Source organism: Eptesicus fuscus, chromosome 5 (assembly GCF_027574615.1).
Source record: "Eptesicus fuscus isolate TK198812 chromosome 5, DD_ASM_mEF_20220401, whole genome shotgun sequence".
Classification (NCBI taxonomy): Eukaryota; Metazoa; Chordata; class Mammalia; order Chiroptera; family Vespertilionidae; genus Eptesicus; species Eptesicus fuscus.
Window position 1 is genome coordinate 3713872 of NC_072477.1, and position 18827 is coordinate 3732698.

Sequence of the window (18827 nt, forward strand, 5' to 3'; positions counted from 1 at the left end):
GGCCTGGTTCCTCCCAACTGCCCTCCCCTGCTGGCTTGGTCACCCCTAACTGCCCTCCCCTGCAGGCCTGGTCCCTCCCAACTGCCCTCCCCTGCAGGCCTGGTCCCCCCCAACTGCCCTCCCCTGCAGGCCTGTCCTTCCCAACTGCCCTCCCCTACTGGCCTGGTCCCCCCCAACTGCCCTCCCCTGCTGGCCTGGTCCCCCCAACTGTCTTCCCCTGCAGGCCTTGTCCTTCCCAACTGCCCTCCCCTACTGGCCTGGTCACCCCTAACTGTCCTCCCCTGCAGGCCTGGTTGCCCCCAACTGCCCTCCCCTGCAGGCCTGGTTGCCCCTAACTGCCCTCCCTTGCTGGCCTGGTCGCCCCCAACTGCCCTCCCCTGCCGGCTAGTCACCCCTAACTGCCCTCCCCTGCCGGCCTGGTCTCCCCTAACTGCTCTCCCCTGCAGGCGTGGTCCCCCCTAACTGCCCTCCCCTGCAGGCCTGGTTGCCCCTAACTGCCTTCTGCCGGCCCAGTCACCCCTAACTACCCTCTCCTGCAGGCCTGATCACCCCCAACTGCCCTCCCTTGCAGGCCTGGTCCCTCCCAACTGCCCTCCCCTGCCGGCCGTCTTTGACCACATGGGGGCGGCCACCTTGTGTGTTGGAGTTATGGTCAATTTGCATATTACCTCTTTATTATATAGGATGAGACCCCCAGTTTCCTTGAATCTTTGGCAGCATTTGGTGTTGGCAATATTTTTTGTTAACCATTATAATAGGTGCGTCGTGGTATCTCATCATGGCTTAAATTTTATTTCCTTAATGGCTAATGATGTTGAATATCTATCTCTTCATGTGCTTATTTGCCATCAATATCTTATTTGGTGACTTGTCTGTTCATTTCTTTTGCCTGTTTTGTAACTGGATTGTTTGTTTCTGTATTGTTGCATTTAGAGTGTCCTTCATGTTTCTGAGTACAAGGCCTTTGCCAGATGTACGATTTGTAAATATATTCTCTTAGTCTATGGCTTGTCTTCATTCTTTTACAGTGTCTTTTGCAGCATGAAAGTTTATGTGGATTGTGTTTTTGGTGTCATGCATGTCTCAGAGCTCCTTGCCTCGCCCTAATGATGGATACTGAGGACTCTGCTGAACTTTGAAACTCCTTCATATTCTACTTGTAGTGAGTTGTACGTGTGGGAAGAAAGGAAGGTTTTTTTGGCTTGTTGACGTGGATGACATTTCTTACCAGGCCTAATAAGGGTCCAAGAGGTGAGCAACTGCAAACAGGGTTGATAAATTGCTCCAAAGAGGAAATGTTAATGGAATCACTCTTATTTATGATGGCAAAGAGGGGACTTGGGGGTTATTTAATCAGTGTGTCCTGATCCTGTCTGTGAAGAACTATGCGGAGAATGATGATGGCCAGCTGTTCCTCAGAACCAGCGAGGACTGAGTGAGGACAAATGGCTCGAACAGCGGCCTCTGGTTTTAGTCTTAGGGAAGCATTTGCAGGCAACAGGGCGTTAGGCCCTGCATGCCAGTGATCTACACAGTCCCTACAGGCAGAGAGGGAACCTGGACGCAGGTTAGGAGCATTACTGCGGGGGGGGGGGGGGGGGATGCGACAGGCGACAGCCCTCTCGTCCTAATTTATTGTGACTGAAAATACTCAGTTTCTTATTCTTAGCACCCATGCCGCTGCTTGATTCTTTTCCCAAGCAAATTATACTCTTTTTCCTTTTATCTGTGGGAATTTCATTTGGTTTTTGCTTTCTTTTGTGTATTTAAACGACTATTGTGGATATAGATTAGACTTCTGTTATTTAAAAAATAGAACTTATTTAATGTCAGATGACTACTAAATTTCAATACATTTCTACTTTTTAATTTAGAGCATGGAAAAGTGTATTATCCCATTTAAAAAAATTAATGATGACTTGTTGAGCAAAGGATTTTATTGCATCAGAGATTACTATGACATGTATTTTCTGTTTGATTTAATTTCCTTCATCTGATTCTTTTCTACCAATCTAGATATTTTTTTCACTGAAATGATAAAATCGACCAAGAATATTTCACTTATGATTGTAACCCTTCAGTATTACCACAGAGAATTTTATTTTATTTTTCCTGCAGAAGAGCATGCTCTTACAGTGCTATGCAAGCTGCCCATTTAAAACTATCATTGCTTGGCACCTATGCCCTAGTGACAGTTTGACCAACATGTGAGCAGGCACAGTGCCATCCTGACAGATGGGCGTGAGTGTAGGCAGCCAAGAAACCATGTATCTGCATCTAGTGTATTTGTTAAGGGCAGGATTCCCAGTCGGGGCTGTTCAAACGTCTGTCCATCCTGAGCTTTTACGCCTGTGGATGAAGGGATGTCATCATTAATCTCAGCTTCTGACTGAGAGTCCATGGGACCGGAGCTTCTGGGCTCTTACAGGAGTAGGCAGTTGGGGACAATCAGGATAATTTCTCTCTCCTTCATCACAGGACTACTTAATCTTTCCCCCTTTCTCCTAGCCAACTAGGTTTGCAGTGAGTACAAACCTGTTCGGACATTGTCCCGCTACTTCTAGAACATGGGTGGCTTTGTTTGTTGTCTAGAGTGCACAGCTTTGTCAGTCATTTAATATTTATGGTTTGAACAGTGAGGTATATAATTGGAGTTAGGTAGATCTGAGTTCAGATATTGACTGATATGTGACATTAGGGCAACCTAATTTTACCATCAAATCAAGGCAAAACTACCTGTTTTATAGGGTAGTTGTGAGAATTAACTGTGAAATATGTACACTAGTCACTTGATAAAATATCTGACTCACAGTCAGTGTTCAATAAATATTTATTATCATTTTAACATCCCTGTTTTTCTCTGGAGAGTTATCTGAAACAGGTAATCTTTTTTAAAAATATGTTTTTATTGATTTCAAAGAGAGGAAGGGAGAGGGAGAGAGAGAAACATCAGTGATGAGAGAGAATCATTGATCCACTGCCTCCTGCACACCCCCTACTGGGAATTCAGCCCGCAATCTGGGCATGTGTCCTGACCGGGAGTTGAACCGGTGACCTCCTGGTGATGGGATGACGCCTGACCAACTGAGCCACACTGCCTGGGCCAGATACTCTTTTTCAAAAAACCCATTTTCCATCATTCTTGAAATCCACATACTAGATATTATCCCATTATCTAGTCTACAGTGGAATATCTCCAATGATAGGGAACTCCACCTCTGGAGTTTTTCAGCCATGGACTAGTGACATTTTAGACACCGTGTCAATGGAGACAGAACTTCCCCTTGAAAAGAGGACTGTTTAGTGTTCAGGTATTGCTACTGAAAAGGCTCTCATGGGGTTGATGACCGCACATGACCCGAGGAGGGTTGTGTCAGTGTCTAGAGGCAGAGATTCCCTTGGGAGGAGGAGAGGAGTTTTAAGAAACGCCAGGCGAGCCCGGTCTCTGGCGTTGGATGAAGTCACAGCATTTGGAGATGAGCTCCTGCATTTCACCCTGGGCCCTTGTAATCGACACCCAGCTTCAACTGGACATTGCCTGTGTAGGGTGGTATGATTTCTTCAGTGCGCATCCTTTCTCTTCTGATTTGGGAACAAGACTCATCTTATCACCAGCTGTTGTTGCTTTAAAGGGGGCTCTGCCCTGGTCGCAGATTCTCCATGAGCCTGGGCTCTTCCCAGCAGATTGGCTGGGATTCCAGAAGAAGCTTCCTGAGAGTGACCGATTCTCAGAAGTCACATCACATCACTTCCCCTAGACTCTCTTGGTTGAAGTAGACAGCCTGCCTGGACTCACGGGTAGAAAACAGACCTCGTGTCTTTATGGGAGGTGTGTCAAAAAATTTCTGGCCATTAAACAAATCACCACAAATTATATACCACAGTGTATCTATCCATTCTGTTGTAAGTGAGTGAATAGTTCCTAATTTGTAGCCCTTATGAATAGTGCTGCTGGAATCATTCTTGTTCATATCTCTGGGTTCACGTGTGTTCATTTTAGCTGGGTTTCCAGCTAAGAATGGAATTGCTGGCATGTATGTGTATCTTTAGCTTTAATAGATAGATACTGCCAAACAGTTTTCCAGAGTTTACCAGTTATTACCAGCAAAGTGTGCGAGTCCCAGCTCCTCTGCAGCCTTGCCTCCACTTGGTACTGTTGGTTAAACATTAAATATTTTTACCACCTTTCATTCTGTGGTTGTGTGGAAGATCTCAGTGTGGCTTTAATTGGCATTTCGCTGATAACTAGTGATTTGAGCACCTTTTCATATACCCATTAGCCATTTGGATATCCTATGTTGTGAAGTGCTTGTCACATCTCCCCTCCCTCCTTTAAAAAATCCTCACCCAATGACATGCTTTAATTGATTTTAGAGTGAGAGGAAGGGGGGCGGGGAGAGAAACATCCGTTGGCTGCCTCTGTACGTGCAGAATGTACCATATGAGCCCCCACCAGGAATGGAACCCACAACCCAGGCCTGTGCCCTGACTGGGAATCAACCCACGACTTTTTGGTCTGCAGACGATGCCCAACCAGCTGAGCCACACAGGTCAAGGCTTCCCATTTGCTAACAAGTTGGGTTATCTCTTTCCTTATTGAAATGTTGGTTTTTTAATATATATGTATAATAGGTCTTTCTATTTTATACTAGAGGCCCAGTGCACGAAATTCATGCACTGGTAGGGACCCTAGCCGCTACCAGCTGTCAGCCAGGGCCTCCCTCCCTTCCCCCGGCGCCTGCTGCCACCTCCACCCCCGGCCAGGGCCTCCCTCTTCCCTCGGCCGGCCCCGCCCCCTGGTCGAACTACTGGACAACTCCCAGTCGAGGGGGCAGTTTGCATACTACGCTTTTACTATATAGGATAGATACAAATGTTTTACACAGGGTTCTTTCCTTGCACTTTTTCATTTAAATATATCTTGGAGACCATTCCATATGTATCGAAGGAGCCTGGAATATCTTGTACTAGAAAGCAAGGAAAATACCTGAGACTGTTGGGGTCATGTCACAAGGACACAGTGGCCAACGTGAAGGCCTTCTGTTGCCGATTCAAAGGCAGAGAGAAAGGAGCAGCCCTGGTGGTCAGAGGCCAGCATGGCCGTGATAGACCATGTTCTCCAGGTGAACGGAAACAGCCCAGCCACTGCAGGCAAGTTTCCTCCGGTGCATGATCAGGGAGACAAAGCTCGAACGAAACCAAGGTTGCTGGGCCACTCACCAGATACTTGACTAAAACGAGTGACTGCTGCTTCCTTGCCAATTACAGCTTCATCGTCCTAGTCTCCCTTCCCTGAGAGAAAGTTTTTGAGATACCCAAACATAAAATGCTGCCCCTTTCTGACAGCATCCAGCTCAGAGAGAGCCCTCCTTCCCTGAATCCTCCCCAAATCACCCCACGAGCCCAAATCCCAGCGAGCCGCGGCTTGCTGCTCTGTTGACCAATGAGTTTGCTGACCATGCTGTAGTCGATTCTCCTACTGAGCTGCACCAATGGTCCTATGGTGTGTGTTCTCCCAACTTGTGTAACTACAGATGTGTTCTCGGTGGTCTTTGGTTGAAGGGCTTTGCCACCAGAGAGAGGACAATTTGAGCAACAACCACCATTTACAGGGGAACAGGTTAAGTGACAATATAGGAACACAGCAAAATTCAAAATGTGGGAAATTTTACAGAACAAATGACTAGGGGAGGGAAAATAAGAAGAGATAGGTGGCATTTGTTGAATAAAAAGATTCAGAGTGCCCGGCTGGCATGGCTCAGGGGTTGAGTGTTGACCTATGAACCAGGAGGTCATGGTTCAATTCCTGGTCAGGGCACATGCCTGGGTTGCTGGCTTGATCCCTAGTGTGGGGCGTGCAGGAGGCAGCTGATCAATGATTCTCTCTCTCATTGATGTTTCTATCTCTCCCTCTTCCTTCCTCTCTGAAATCAATAAAAATATATTTAAAAAATATGTTAAAAAAAAAGATTCAAAGACACATCAGCCAGATGCAGTGACTAAAAATCAACAATAAGAAGACATTTTTGAGACAATTAAGATTTGAACATATTTTATTAGATATGAAGGGATTATTAATTTTGATAGGTGTGACAGTGGTATATGGTGGTTACATTTTTTACAAGTTCCTGTTAGTAGTGTTTACCTATGAGATGATGTGATGTCTGGGGTTTGGTTGTAGACTGGGGTTTACAGAAGAAACAGATGGCCATGTGTTGATCACTAATTGTTGAAACTAGGTGATGTGTACATGGGAGTTTATTCTATCATTTGCCCACTTTATGATATATTTAAAAACTCTAATAAGAATTTTTAAAAAGCTATTTGTATTTCTTTTTCTGTGAGTTTGCCCCTCCATGTCACGTTTCATTTTTCTTTGGTTTTTCCTTATAATGAAGGATTTTTAAGTACTAAGAAAATTAGCCTCTTGTCATATTTTGTAGATATTTAGTATTTTTTAGTTTGTTTATAGTATTTTTTATCTGGAGAATTTTTATTTTGTCAAATTTAGCAATTTTCCTTATGTCTTGAGTGTTTTATTTTGTGTGTTGCTCAGAAAAAACTTGTCTCAGATTCTGAAAAGTTCTTTTGTTTTCATCAAGGATTTTTTACTGACCGCAGTACACTTCAGATAATACTTTGGTTACTTGGTAATCCTAATTTCCTTTTAAGTAGTTAGAAATATTCTCCCTTTGAGCCTGCTGCAAGAATATATAAGGAGAAATGTTTCTCAATAGTTTTCTCATATAGACTTAATAGTGAACACCCAGGGAAATAATTGCAAAAAAAGTTTGGTAGGTAATTTTGCTCCCAAATGGGAGAACTAATGGGAAATCTATCATTTACAAAACTGTCAAAATATGCTAAATGTTATGTAAGAACATTAACAATATAGTGCAGAATTTGTAATTTTAGAAAGTGTTTGCTTTCCAGAAAGAAGCATTCTTTGCAGCTTTTTCCTTTTAGGGCCTGTGAGGAGACCAGTGCCACTTCCCTTTGCAGTCTGCATGTGTGTCTGTCTCTGTCTCTTTCTTTTGTAGGTGCATTTTATTTCTTCTTTCGCAGCGTACAGCTTCCTCAAACCATCAACCACCAGGGTATCTGATGAGGAGAGAGTGAGTATTGCAGTAAGTTTTTAGGGTGCAGGTTGGCTGGTTCCCCAGAATCTGTACGAAGAAGAAACGTTTGAGTGTTTTCACAGCCTCAAGTCAGAGGGTAATGTGGTTGGTGATGCTCTCGTCTTGGTTAGGTGATGCTTTCCCATGCAGGTGGGCTCTCTCCTGGGCCTGTGGGAAAACATGTTTACCTTTGCAGAGAACGGGGCAGGGCGTTTTCCTGAGGCTTCACACATCAGGGAGGGAGTGCGCCAGGGCTCAGAGCGGCCTTCTGAGGGAGGGCCACCTCGTTGGACCTGCTCCCCTCTTGCATGTGGGATGCTTTGCATAGGCAGAGCAGGAAGTGCCTAGTTTCTAAAATCGAGGGGCGGGGGGATCGATGAAGCAGTGCCTGCTTCATGGTTGGTTCCTGGAGACCTGTTAGGACTCCAGGGATGGGTCACCCGCCCACTGCCTCAGAACTCAGACAGGGAGGTGAACGGGATCCTTCCATTGGGGAAGTGGTGGCAGGGAGGAATCTGGGCTTGTGTGTGAAATGGTACCACACTGCGTGTTCTCGCTAAAAATCAGTTCTGTGGTTAGTGTTCCTCTTGTAGACATCACTTAGAGGAATGAGATTGAGGATGTATATTTGATACTGTAGTTTAAAAATTTTATTCACTATACCAAACAATTTAATGTAACCTTAATCACTTTCCTAATACAAGTGAAAATAATAATGGCTAGGAAGAAATTTTTCTTCTCCGAAGATACTTCCTTTTCCAGAGTTAGAAGCGAGAGTCTTCACCTAGTTCTTTCCAGCTTAGGTGTGAAAACATGACTCGTGTGGCAATTGCTACAAAGATTGCATCATAGTTTGAGTTTAGCTTAATGTTTTTACAGAATAAATGTATGGATTTATGGGATCATTATTTCAGGAGGTTCACTTCTATATTCTTATGGTTTGTTATGTTACTCTTATTTTAAAGTTACTACAGGTACCATATAACATGAATGTCTTTCATACTTTTATTCATTGGCATGGTTCTCTGAGCAAAACCAGGGGTCTGGTTGGGTAGCCCTAACAGGAACTCACAGTTCACCTTCCAGTGTCTCAGGTTTTATGTTAAACTAGAGGCCCTGTGCACGAAATCATGCACAGGTGGGGTCCCTCGGGGTGGCCTGCGGAGATTGGGCCCCAGCTCGTGCCCCCAGCCCTGCAGCCCTGCCTGGCACCCCACCTTGGCCTGGTGCCGCCCCCTCACCTGCTCCACCATCCCGCCTGTGGGGCGACTGATCAGGGCCGGGCCCCCTGCCCTGCTCCCTCAGCGCCTGGCAGCCGGGCGGCGGCCCCCCCCCCCCCAACCGCTGCTGGTCGCCGCCTGTGGGGTGATCGGGCCCCGCTCGCACCCGCCTTGACCTGGCGCTGCCTGCTCACCTGCTCCACCATCCCGCCCCTGTCCTCTCATTGGGTCCCATGGGGCCCACAGGGCCTCCACTGCCGCCTGCTGCCAGCGCTGCATCACCGACGCCTGCCATGTTCTGTGCCACCCCCTGGTGGTCAGCACACATCATAGCGGGTGGTTGAACTCCCAGTCTCTTGGTGGAACGACTGCCCGAGGGGACAATTTGCATATTAGCTTTTATTATACAGGAGGATGGTGTTGGTAATAAGTATATTTTTTATTCTTGTGGATATCTTTATTTTCCTGCCATTTTGTGTGGACAAAATGAAGTGAATATGTGAAGACCCTTTATATTATTCGGAAGTGGCTATGTAAACTCAAGATTCAGTATTTTATTTTTCAGATGATCTCTTAGCACTAATCAAATGCATTGATCAACTTCTGATTAGCTGGCTCATTTGTAAGAGAATTGTCTTTAGATGTATTGCTTTCAAATTGTTCCTGATATAATTTAGCAAAATAGGTGCTGAAGTTCTTTGTTGACTGATTATCTCCTGTTTGATTTTATTCTTTAACTTACTGTAGTTTGGCAGAAAGCCATTTACACCAAACTATGTAATTACTTCTTAATCCCAAATAAGTTTGAAATACAAATGAGGATTTCGGCTTGGGATGCAGTAGGATGAGAAAAGGGCATTTTTATTTTTTTTTATTTTTACTTCTCTTGTGTCATTCATTCACTAATTTATATATTTTACCAACTTCTAAAATGAACTGGAGGCGGCTTTTATTAAAATGATCTAATCCGGTAGAGTTGTAGGTAATAGAGCCGTTACATTGGAGGGAAGGACTTAATGAAAGGCAGATGTACCAGAACCTCGGTCAGGGAGTGGTCCAGTGTGCGCCTCCGCCCTGTGCAGCACTACAGCGTCCGGCCGCCGGGCCCTTGGGGAGCAGGGCCTTATTTCACGTCCCGCTGGTGATGATGCTGGATAGCCATGGCTCAGAAGCACTGCCTCAGATGATGGGTAGTCACGTAACAGAGTTTATACGTCTGCTCTGCACTTTGTGGCACTGGTTGAAAAAGAAAACAGAAGGTTCATAGCTCTTAATATCTTAAAAACTTACATCACTGGAAGAGGCATTTTTTCCCCCACCAAGAAACTAACAGAGTTTGATTTTGTAGATCCCTGCAACTGCTCGCGGTCTTGAACAAATAGTTTTATCAAGGATTCAGAAACATCCTTTACCTGAAGGGCTTTTTATTGATCTTTGTGTGACGTTGACAGCATAGTATGAAATTATAACTGTGTGATGGTGTTTCTGTATGAAGCTAGAGTAGATTCCTGAGTCCAAATGTTGCATTTCATTCATATTTGTATTTCCAGCCCCTCACACAGTTTTGGCACATATTTCAGAGGTGATTTATAAGTGCTTTTGGAATAAATGAGTTCAAATATTTAATTTCCTGGTGAACTAAATTGCCATAAAGATAGAGCTGAGGAAATCTAGAGTAAGAAATGATTAGCATGTTTCCTGGACCATCTGTCACTAATATCAATTGTTTCTACTTGGCACTGAAGACTTGTTTTTTTTTTTCTTCTTTTTTTTGGCGGGGGGCGGGCGGGAAGGGGGAGCGTAGCTTGTGTAAAGTTAAAAGAATAAAAGAAAACCTCTTAGTTTATTCTGTAACTCTCTGTTTAGTGGTTAAAAGGAGTGGCTACATCCAAAGTTAGACTTCAGGTACTCAAAGAAAAAAAAATGTAACTTTTGCTGTTTAATTTTACACATTAAAAAAAATATTTTGATTTTTTTTTTTTTTAACAGAGGAAGGGTTAGAAACATCGATGAGAGAGAAACATCTATCAGCTGCCTCCTGCACACCTCCCACTGGGGATGTGTCCACAACCAAAGTACATGCCCTTAACTGGAATCGAACCTGGGACCTTTCAGTGGGCAGGCCGACGCTCTATCCACTGAGCCAAACCGGTCAGGGCTAATTTTACACATTTTTTAAATTCCTACCAAGTGCAATGTATTGTAAGATAGTTCTCTTTTCAGGGAGCTTATAAATTAACAGGGAACATTATCAAATGCAATAGAGGTAAGAACAATGCTGAAACCAAAGGTCATATCTGACTGAGAAAGAGAGATATTTGGGTGCGGAAAAGATTTCAGTAAATGTAGATGGCGGAGGGCAGGAAACAGCCTTATACTGTGAAGAGTGGAGAGAAGCCCATGTTGGTACCATGTTAACGGAATGGTGAATAGTCCAGTGGTGCCAAAGGATCCTTGAGTCAGGGTGGCTACAGAGTTTAAAGGCATCAGAGGAGCTCCTGACTTTCAAGAAAACTTCATGAAAATCTATGACCCTCAGAGGAACTTATGTGCATACCTATTTTAGGGAAAATGCATGACGAGGCATGCAGTGTGTAATCAGCTTTATACAGCATCGTCATCTCCCAGTTTGGTTGTGAGGAATTCATAGAGCTCATTAAGTGTCCGTAGAATTGTTTGAATCATTCAAACACTTATCTCTTCAGCAGAAGATTTAAAAAAAAATTGTTCCAAATTTGAATCCAGGACTTGAAAAATGCCAGTTGTCTAAATACAGTACCGTATTGTGATAAATATAGCTATGGAAAATTTAAAAAATCTCTTCACAAAACTTTATTTTAATATTCATAGCAGAATATTTTTGGAACGTTATCTGAAAAAGAACCATTTTATTATCAGAGCTGACTATTAATTAGGGCATTGTTTCGGATATAAAAGTTGATCTGCCACTGAATTTCTATTTGAATATGTATAGTTCCAAGCTTGCTTTGTGTATTTAATAACTTTACCACCATAATTACTCTGTTTACAATTAGATTTTGGTGAATATGCTAATATGGAATATACCAGTGAGTGGTTCCAGCAAAGGGCGGTGCTGATTTGCATTTGGATGCGCTTTTCACTTGCATCTGAAGTTCATTTCAGTGGGAAAAGAGGGGGTCGGATTATGTAGTAGATTATATGTGAGGTAAACTTTTTCTTTGCAACATTTCTGTCGGATTGGCTATCATAATATTGGATTTTCTTTGCTCCAAGTGGGCAGAAATTACACGGGAAGATTTAATTTGGTTGAGGTTTTTGCTCTCCGATGTATTGTTTAATAGAAATCTTAAAGCAGGTCATTGGTTCATTATTAGAAGAAGCCTATAATGTACTAATGCAGTTGTTTAATTCCAGTTAATATTTTAAGCTCTTTAGAGAATTCACTGACTTACTGAAGCAAATGCTATGGTTTGTTTTATGTCATAGTTTTTGAGCAGGAACTTCTGGTTTCAAATAATTCTTTCTTTTCAGAAATCACCTGAAAAGGAACAAGTAGATTGAGAAACACAGATTTCCTGTTCTCCAAAACAAGGAGACTTCTGTAACCCTGAACCAGAAAATAAGAGGGGCTGCCAAATACAGTGGAGTCAGATAGGGGCAGGGGAGGATGCTGCAAAGGGACACTGGGGTCTGAGACGCAGATCTCAGGCAAAGCTGGCAGAGTAGCCTTCTCCAAAGTCAGTGCACGACCTGAGCGGCTCGCCAGTAAGCTGAAGGAAGGAATGAATGGTGTTGGCAGGAAAGGGCCGGAGGCATCGTTATGGTGCGATGAAATGCTCTCCGAGTCCTGATCCCAGGGATTGTTGCTCGGGTGTGTATACATGTGTAAAATTTACCAGTCTTGTGCACATTTTCAGTTTATTGCCTCTCAACTGCAAATTCACCTTTCTTTGTTGTGTTTGTGATACTTGAGTAAGATACAACGAACATTTTTTCCTTTTCCAGCAGTGTTAGGTTTTGTCACTAGAGGATGCGGGAGGGACACTTGCAAGGCATAGTGGGGAAGGCGCTTCCCTTTAACATTTCTTGCAGTGCTGATTTGGTGGTAAGGTACTCCTTTAGTCTTTTTATTTTATTTTTTTTTTTGTCTGGGAAGCTCCTTATTTTGCCTTCAATTTTAAATGATAGCCTTGCTGGATAGAGTAGTCCTGGATTCAGGTCCTTGCTTTTCATTACTTTGAATACTTCATGCCAGTCCCTTCTGGCTTGAAGTGTTTATGTTCAGAAATCAGCTGACAGTCTCATGGGAAGTCCCTGTGGATAACATTCTGTCTCTATTGCTGCCTTTCTTTGTCTTTAATATTTGCCATTTTAATTATGAAGTGTCTTAGTTTGGGTCTCTTTGGGTTCATCTTGATTGGGACTCTCAGTGCTTTCTGAACTTGTGTGACTTTTTCGACTTCACCAGGTTAGGAAAGTTTTCTGTCATTATTTTTTAAAACAGGTTCTTTATTTCTTGGTCACTTTCTTCTTTCTGGTACCCCTATGATGCAGATGTTGTTACGTGTCATGTTGTCCCAAAGTTTCCTTACGGTATCATCATTATTTTCAAGTGTTTTTTTTTTTTTTCTTTTTGCTGTTATAATTGTTTTTTTTTTCCTTGTCTTCTAAATCACTGATTCGAAACTCTGCTTCATCCAGCCTACTTTTAATTCCTTCCAGTATATTCTTGACTAGAGGCCTGATGCATGAAATTCATGCAAGAGTAGGCCTTCCTTCCCCTGGCTGCCGGCACCGGTTTCCCTTGGCACCCGGGACCCGGGCTTCCCTCTGGCCGCTGGCAGGCACTCGGGATCCGGGCTTCCCTCACAGCCCCGGCTTCATCCAGAAGGTCGTCTGGTCTAATTAGCTTTTATTATTATAGATGTTAGGTATGCTATTCTTCAATATTCTTATGCATGGTTTCTATTTCCTTGTTCATGTTGTGTTCCTAAGTTTATTATAATTTTCACTCAGTTCCAAACCATGACTTTGAACTCGTTATCTGATGAATTGCTTGCCTCCCTTTCATTTAGCGCTTTTTCTGGAGATTCCTCCCGTGTTTCCTTTGGGGCCTGTTTCTTTGCTTCCCTATTTGGGTGCCTCTTTGTTTGCTTCTCTGTGTGAGGTAGCTCTGCTGTGATTCCTGTTCTTCGTCTGGTGGCCTTATGTAGTAGGTGTCCTGTGGGACCCAGTGCTGCAGTCTTCTTGAGCTCCAGAGCTGGGTGCTTACGAATGTCCCTTGTGTGGGTTATGCGGGCCCTCCTGTTGTAATTGGGTCTTGATTGCTGTTGGCCTGTCTGTGTGTCGGATTGACCCTCAGGGTGGCTGACTGTGAGGCTCAAGGTACATGCCCTTGACTGGAATCGAACCTGGGACCCCTGAGTCCGCAGGCCGACACTCTATCCACTGAGCCAAACCGGTTTCGGCAGAACAGTATTTTTTTAATGTTATAACTGTAAACTACCAATACCGAAAACCTTATCAAACAAATATAGACTTAGTGAATTATAAGGTATTTTTATAATTACCGCCCACATCAAGAAATAGAACTTTGCCAGCCATGTTCCTCATCCTACTCACAACTTTCTTATGCTTTTCCAATGTAGCTTCTATCTTTTATGGTAGTCATTTCCTTTTCTTTATAATCTTATCACTCAAATGTGCATCCCTAAACACTGTAGCTTAGATTTGCCTGATTTAATTTTGTTTTGCATGTTATTTTTAAGCCTTTTAAAATGTAGTGTGTTTTTTTTTTCCCTGCATCTCTTCTTTTTTTTTTTTCCCTTTAGTGAAGAAATGGGATTCTGTGTATTGTAAGATTTCCACAGTTAGGGTTGTGCAGATTGCTTTTCTGTGTTACCGTTTATCATGTTGTTCTGTTCTCTTCAGAGCTTGTGAATTGGTAGGCTTGATCAGATCCAGGGCTTATTTATTTTTTATTTATTTTTTGGCAAGATTGTTTCATGGGTAGTGGTGTGTTCTTTTATCAGGAGGCATATAATGCCTGGTTATCTATTATATTTTGATGCTTGTAGCTGTTAAGGCTCAATGTGTAGATCCATTAATTCATTAAGAGGGAGGAATGGTGTTAACTTAAACCATTCTTAGTCATTTATTAGCTGAAATTTTTCTGTAAGAAGAAATTTCTCATCTTCTATGGGTTACCCGCTGGTGCAGTTTATATTTACCACTTTTCAAAATTGAGTGGTTTTCTGTTCTTCTTTAGAGGTGACTGCTTAGAGTTTCTTACTGTTATGAACTCCTGGATTGACCCATTTTATATGTCTTCAGCCATTGTGGAGGTATCTTCATTGACGCAGATTGGCCCATCTTTGGTCAGTGGGAACATCTTTCAAGCTGACTCCTTAGACGTATTTGACATAATGCTAGTAGTTTTTGATAGCTTCCTTGCCATCTAGAAACTACAGGTGTTCCAAGTCTATCTTGTGTATTTACAGCTCCAGACCTGGAGTCAGTCCTTTCTTCAACCTGGTTTCTTTTAATAAGAATTGGTACTAGTATTTCAAGAATACAATTTATGTACCAGGGATGCGCTCATTGCTACTGGTTTGTTTTCAAGCTTTTTTGTGAATGGGGTTAGGAAATACAAAGGTGTGTGTGTGTGTGTGTGTGTGTGTGTGTGTGTATGTGTGTGTGTGGTTTTTGTAAAAGATAAGATACCTTCTGAATTAAGAATATTTCCAAATACACAGCATTTTAACCTTTTTTGTCTTTCATTTGTATTCTTTCTTCCATTTTTTTAATCTTGATTTTTAAGGATCCAAGGGGATGGTAGAATTCAAATATCACATAATTACTCATTTGCATTATTCCACATTTGTGCATACAATAGCCTTAGTTAACAAAAGCAAGTATCACCACAATATGATTACTGGATAATTACTTTTTTGCATATGTTCTCTTGATTTTTCATAGTTGTGCTATATCTGAATTGTCAGAACATATAGCCATTATGTATTCTATTCTTTCCTTTATTGCCTTTGTTGGTTCTACAAGTAAATATCTATTTACTGCTCACTGTCAGTTCTTACGTTAGTCATTTTGGATATGTGATGCTTGTTCTCTAGTAGGTTCTGACTCCCTTTTTCCATTTTGATAACACTTTGAAGTCTTTATAGTTGAAATTTAACTGAGTATAAAATCTTTGGCTTATGTTTTCTATCTTCAAGTCTTAAATACGTTACTTTTCCCCCATGGCATAAAGTGTTGCTGTCAATGATGACAATCTGATTTTATTTTCCATATAAAATATGCTTTTTTTGGCCTGCGTGCTCAGAGAATATTTTCTTTTACTATTAAGTTCAGTAATTTTATTAAGTTGTGTCTTAGTGTTGGTTATCCTGGGTTGAATTTTGTTAAGTGTGTGGTGTGACCTTTCATTTTGATCTTTATTTTTTTTTTAAGTACAGAAAAATTGTTTCCTTTCCCCTTGTGTTAATTGTCTTGTGTTTTCAATCTCTGTACTGTGCTCTTATCACATTGGTATTGACCTTTATAAACTTACTGCATTATGATAAAGTATGCATGCTAATTGGATGCACCTTTCCCCTAAACTTCATAGAGCATTTTTTGTGTGTGTTTAATAGCGTTTTTAGTTATAGATATTAGATCACTGGAACTTTAAACTAAATATTTTTTGAAAGTAATTGAATAGATCTTTTTTTTTTTTCTTCTTTTTCTTTTTGGTTAATCCTCACCTGAGGATATTTTCCCATTGATTCTTAGGGAGAGGGAAAGACAGAGAGAAATATTGATGTGAGAGAAATACATCAATTGGTTGCCTTCTGCATGAGCCCTGTCCAGGGTCAGGGCTGGGGAAGAGCCTGCAACCAAGGTACGTGCCCTTGACTGGAATTGAACCCTGGAACCTTTGGTCCACAGTCTGATGCTTTATCCACTGAGCCAAACCGGCCAGGGTGCATAGCTCATTTTATTTATTGTTTTCTCTCCAAAATTAAGAGATAATCCAAGAGGATTATAAATTAGGACATATTCTTTAAGTTTTAGAGTTAATAAGAATTTGAATAGTACCTGTAATGCACAGAAGCTTTCCTTAGTGGGAATTGTTTGGACACTTCTGGGAGTATAATCCTAAATATTGCTTTGTTTTATATTTTAGTGAAAATGCCTCGTGTAAAAGCAGCTCAAGCTAGAAGACAGGGCCCTGCAAAGAGACGTCTTGCAGAACAGTTTGCAGCTGGGGAGGTAATCACCGACTTGGCAAAAAAGGAATGGAAACTAGGATTACCCATTGGCCAAGGTGGCTTTGGTTGTATATATCTTGGTAGGTGTATGACTACTTCTAATGAATTGTCAAGCCAAAGATTTATGTGCTTTCATATCAAAATAGTTTCTCAATTATGAGCTATTACAGGAAGTTTTTAATAATCTACAGTCAACTTAATACATGATTAGGCAAAAATGCATCTCTGGCAGGAGTGGAAGAGAAGATGGTTGACTTAGTCACAATAGAAAGGGTATAAAGTATCTAATATTGTCATTAGTGAGCACCGTGGCTTTGGATTTTTAAGGATTCCATATAATCTTAACTTTTTTGAGATGCAAAGAAATTGATGTACATTTTTTCCCCTACCTCCACCCAATTAGGATTTACTCCCTCTGTTTTGGTTTAATTTGGCAATTTTCAGATCTTAACAGTTGTATGTTTTTATTTTCTTCCTATACAACCCTAATAAGTTATAATTGTGGAATTAGGAGAATGATCTAGAAATTCATATTAGGCCTGATTTAATGTACTATTATTTAGCATATTTACCTTGAAATTTGGGGGGACCTACTGTGGAACCCTGAGATTCTGTAGGTTAACTAAATTGTTGATTTAAAAAATATTTTACCTAACTACTTCTAAAGTTGTCTGCTTCACCAAGAATATTATAGTGATACAACACACTTCATGTTTGCTTTTGATATTTCTAATGTTTCTGTGCTCTTATTCTACCTCTAATCTCGATTGAGCTAGTCCATCATTTAATTGTTTAATTTCTGCCTGGAGGTTTATAAAACTTTGCTTTTAGTAGTGGAACCCCTTTTCTCTTTGAAGGAGCATCTTTCTCAGAATACTAATGTTGTAGTGTAGATTAGCATCACATGGAAACCTGATTGAACTGCCAGTTCTCAGGTTCCACCCAGACCTGCCAATCAGAAACTAGAGGGCCCATGCATACTGAAGCTCGAGAGCCCCTGACAGAGATAAAAGAGCAGCTGTATCTCCTCCAGGACCCACGGGCTGCAGTGGGCTAGCCGGTCTCTGGGGGCATGGTCATGAAACAGCTTAAAAACCACTGCTTTACTCTATTTCATAAATATGAGTCCTCTAGGTCAGAGGGAAATAGGTGTTGATTCTTTAGTTTTGTTCAGAGCCAAACCCATCCCAGTGAACTAGGCTATCTCTGACTTAAGGTGAAAATCCTTGTAAACCATGACAGACTAGAGGCTTTTTCAGTCAGGTATATATTGTTTGACCTTATAACTTAGAGATGGTCGATTATTAGGCCGTCTCTCGACAGAATGTGTGGGTTAGGACATCCCATAGTAGGAATGGTTCTAATTTTGCAAGCTGGTTCTTAATTTTGCATTAGTTACTTTGCTTTAGTAACCTTTGGCAAATATGGAACTTGCTTTTGCATGTGTGCTAGCTATTTTGTTCGTATTTGTATTTATCATCAGAAAGTGCCACTTAATAGTAAGTATTTTTCATATTTGATGGTTTGAAAGATTTCTGTGACAAAACTTCACTGTTATAGGCCTGGATTGATCACTCTGGAGAAGGGTTTGCCTTAATGCTGCCTCCAGCTTATCTCTCCATAACTGCCCTACCGAAGATCATCAGCAATTTCTGCTCATGAGTTAAACAAGTTGCTTTTGAATTTTCTTTGGGTGTCTTCTGCAGGACTTGGTACTGTTTGTCTTTTACACATAGAAATTGCTTCCATCGTCTTCATGGCACCGTACCTTCCCCTCTGGCCTTCCTCCTCCCTCTCGATGTGCTTAGTCATCCTCCAGCTTTCCTTCTTCGGCTCACCTTTCTTTTTCTAATGTTTTTTTATTTTTATTTTTATTGATTTCAGAGACGAAGGGAGAGGGAGAGAGAGAAACATCAATGATGAGAGAAAAATCATTGATCGGCTGCCTCCTGCACACTCTACTGGGGATAGAGCCTGCAACCCAGGCATGTGCCCTTGGCTGGAATTGAACCCGGGACCCTTCAGTCTGCAAGCCAACGCTCTATCCACTGAGCCAAAGTGGCTAGGGCTGTGGCTCACCTTTCCTCTGCATATTCTCTCTGAGGGATCTCCTCCAGTCTCTCGGCTTCTCTGACTGTCTACTGTTGATTACCAATCAGAGTCTGATCTTTCCAGTCCTCTTCTCAAAAGCTTTTCTCTGTAGCCTAGGACTTGACCCCGACAGTGCAGGCCCATAGCCA

At 42.0% G+C, this 18827-nt stretch overlaps 1 protein-coding gene across 4 annotated transcripts in view; it reads left to right on the forward strand.

Annotated features, from left to right (window-relative positions):
• VRK1 (VRK serine/threonine kinase 1) overlaps nt 1-18827 on the forward strand; it is a 78679-nt gene that overhangs the window by 24028 nt on the left and 35824 nt on the right. For 3 of the 4 annotated variants that reach the window (XM_054715442.1, XM_008154784.3, XM_054715443.1), the window contains exon 2: nt 16503-16667. In XM_054715442.1, coding sequence (XP_054571417.1) covers nt 16508-16667 — 160 coding nt within the window. In that variant the 5' untranslated portion in view covers nt 16503-16507. Of the gene's footprint in view, nt 1-7090; nt 7116-16502; nt 16668-18827 lie in introns of those variants that run through there. The other variant, XM_054715441.1, reaches the window with a different exon arrangement.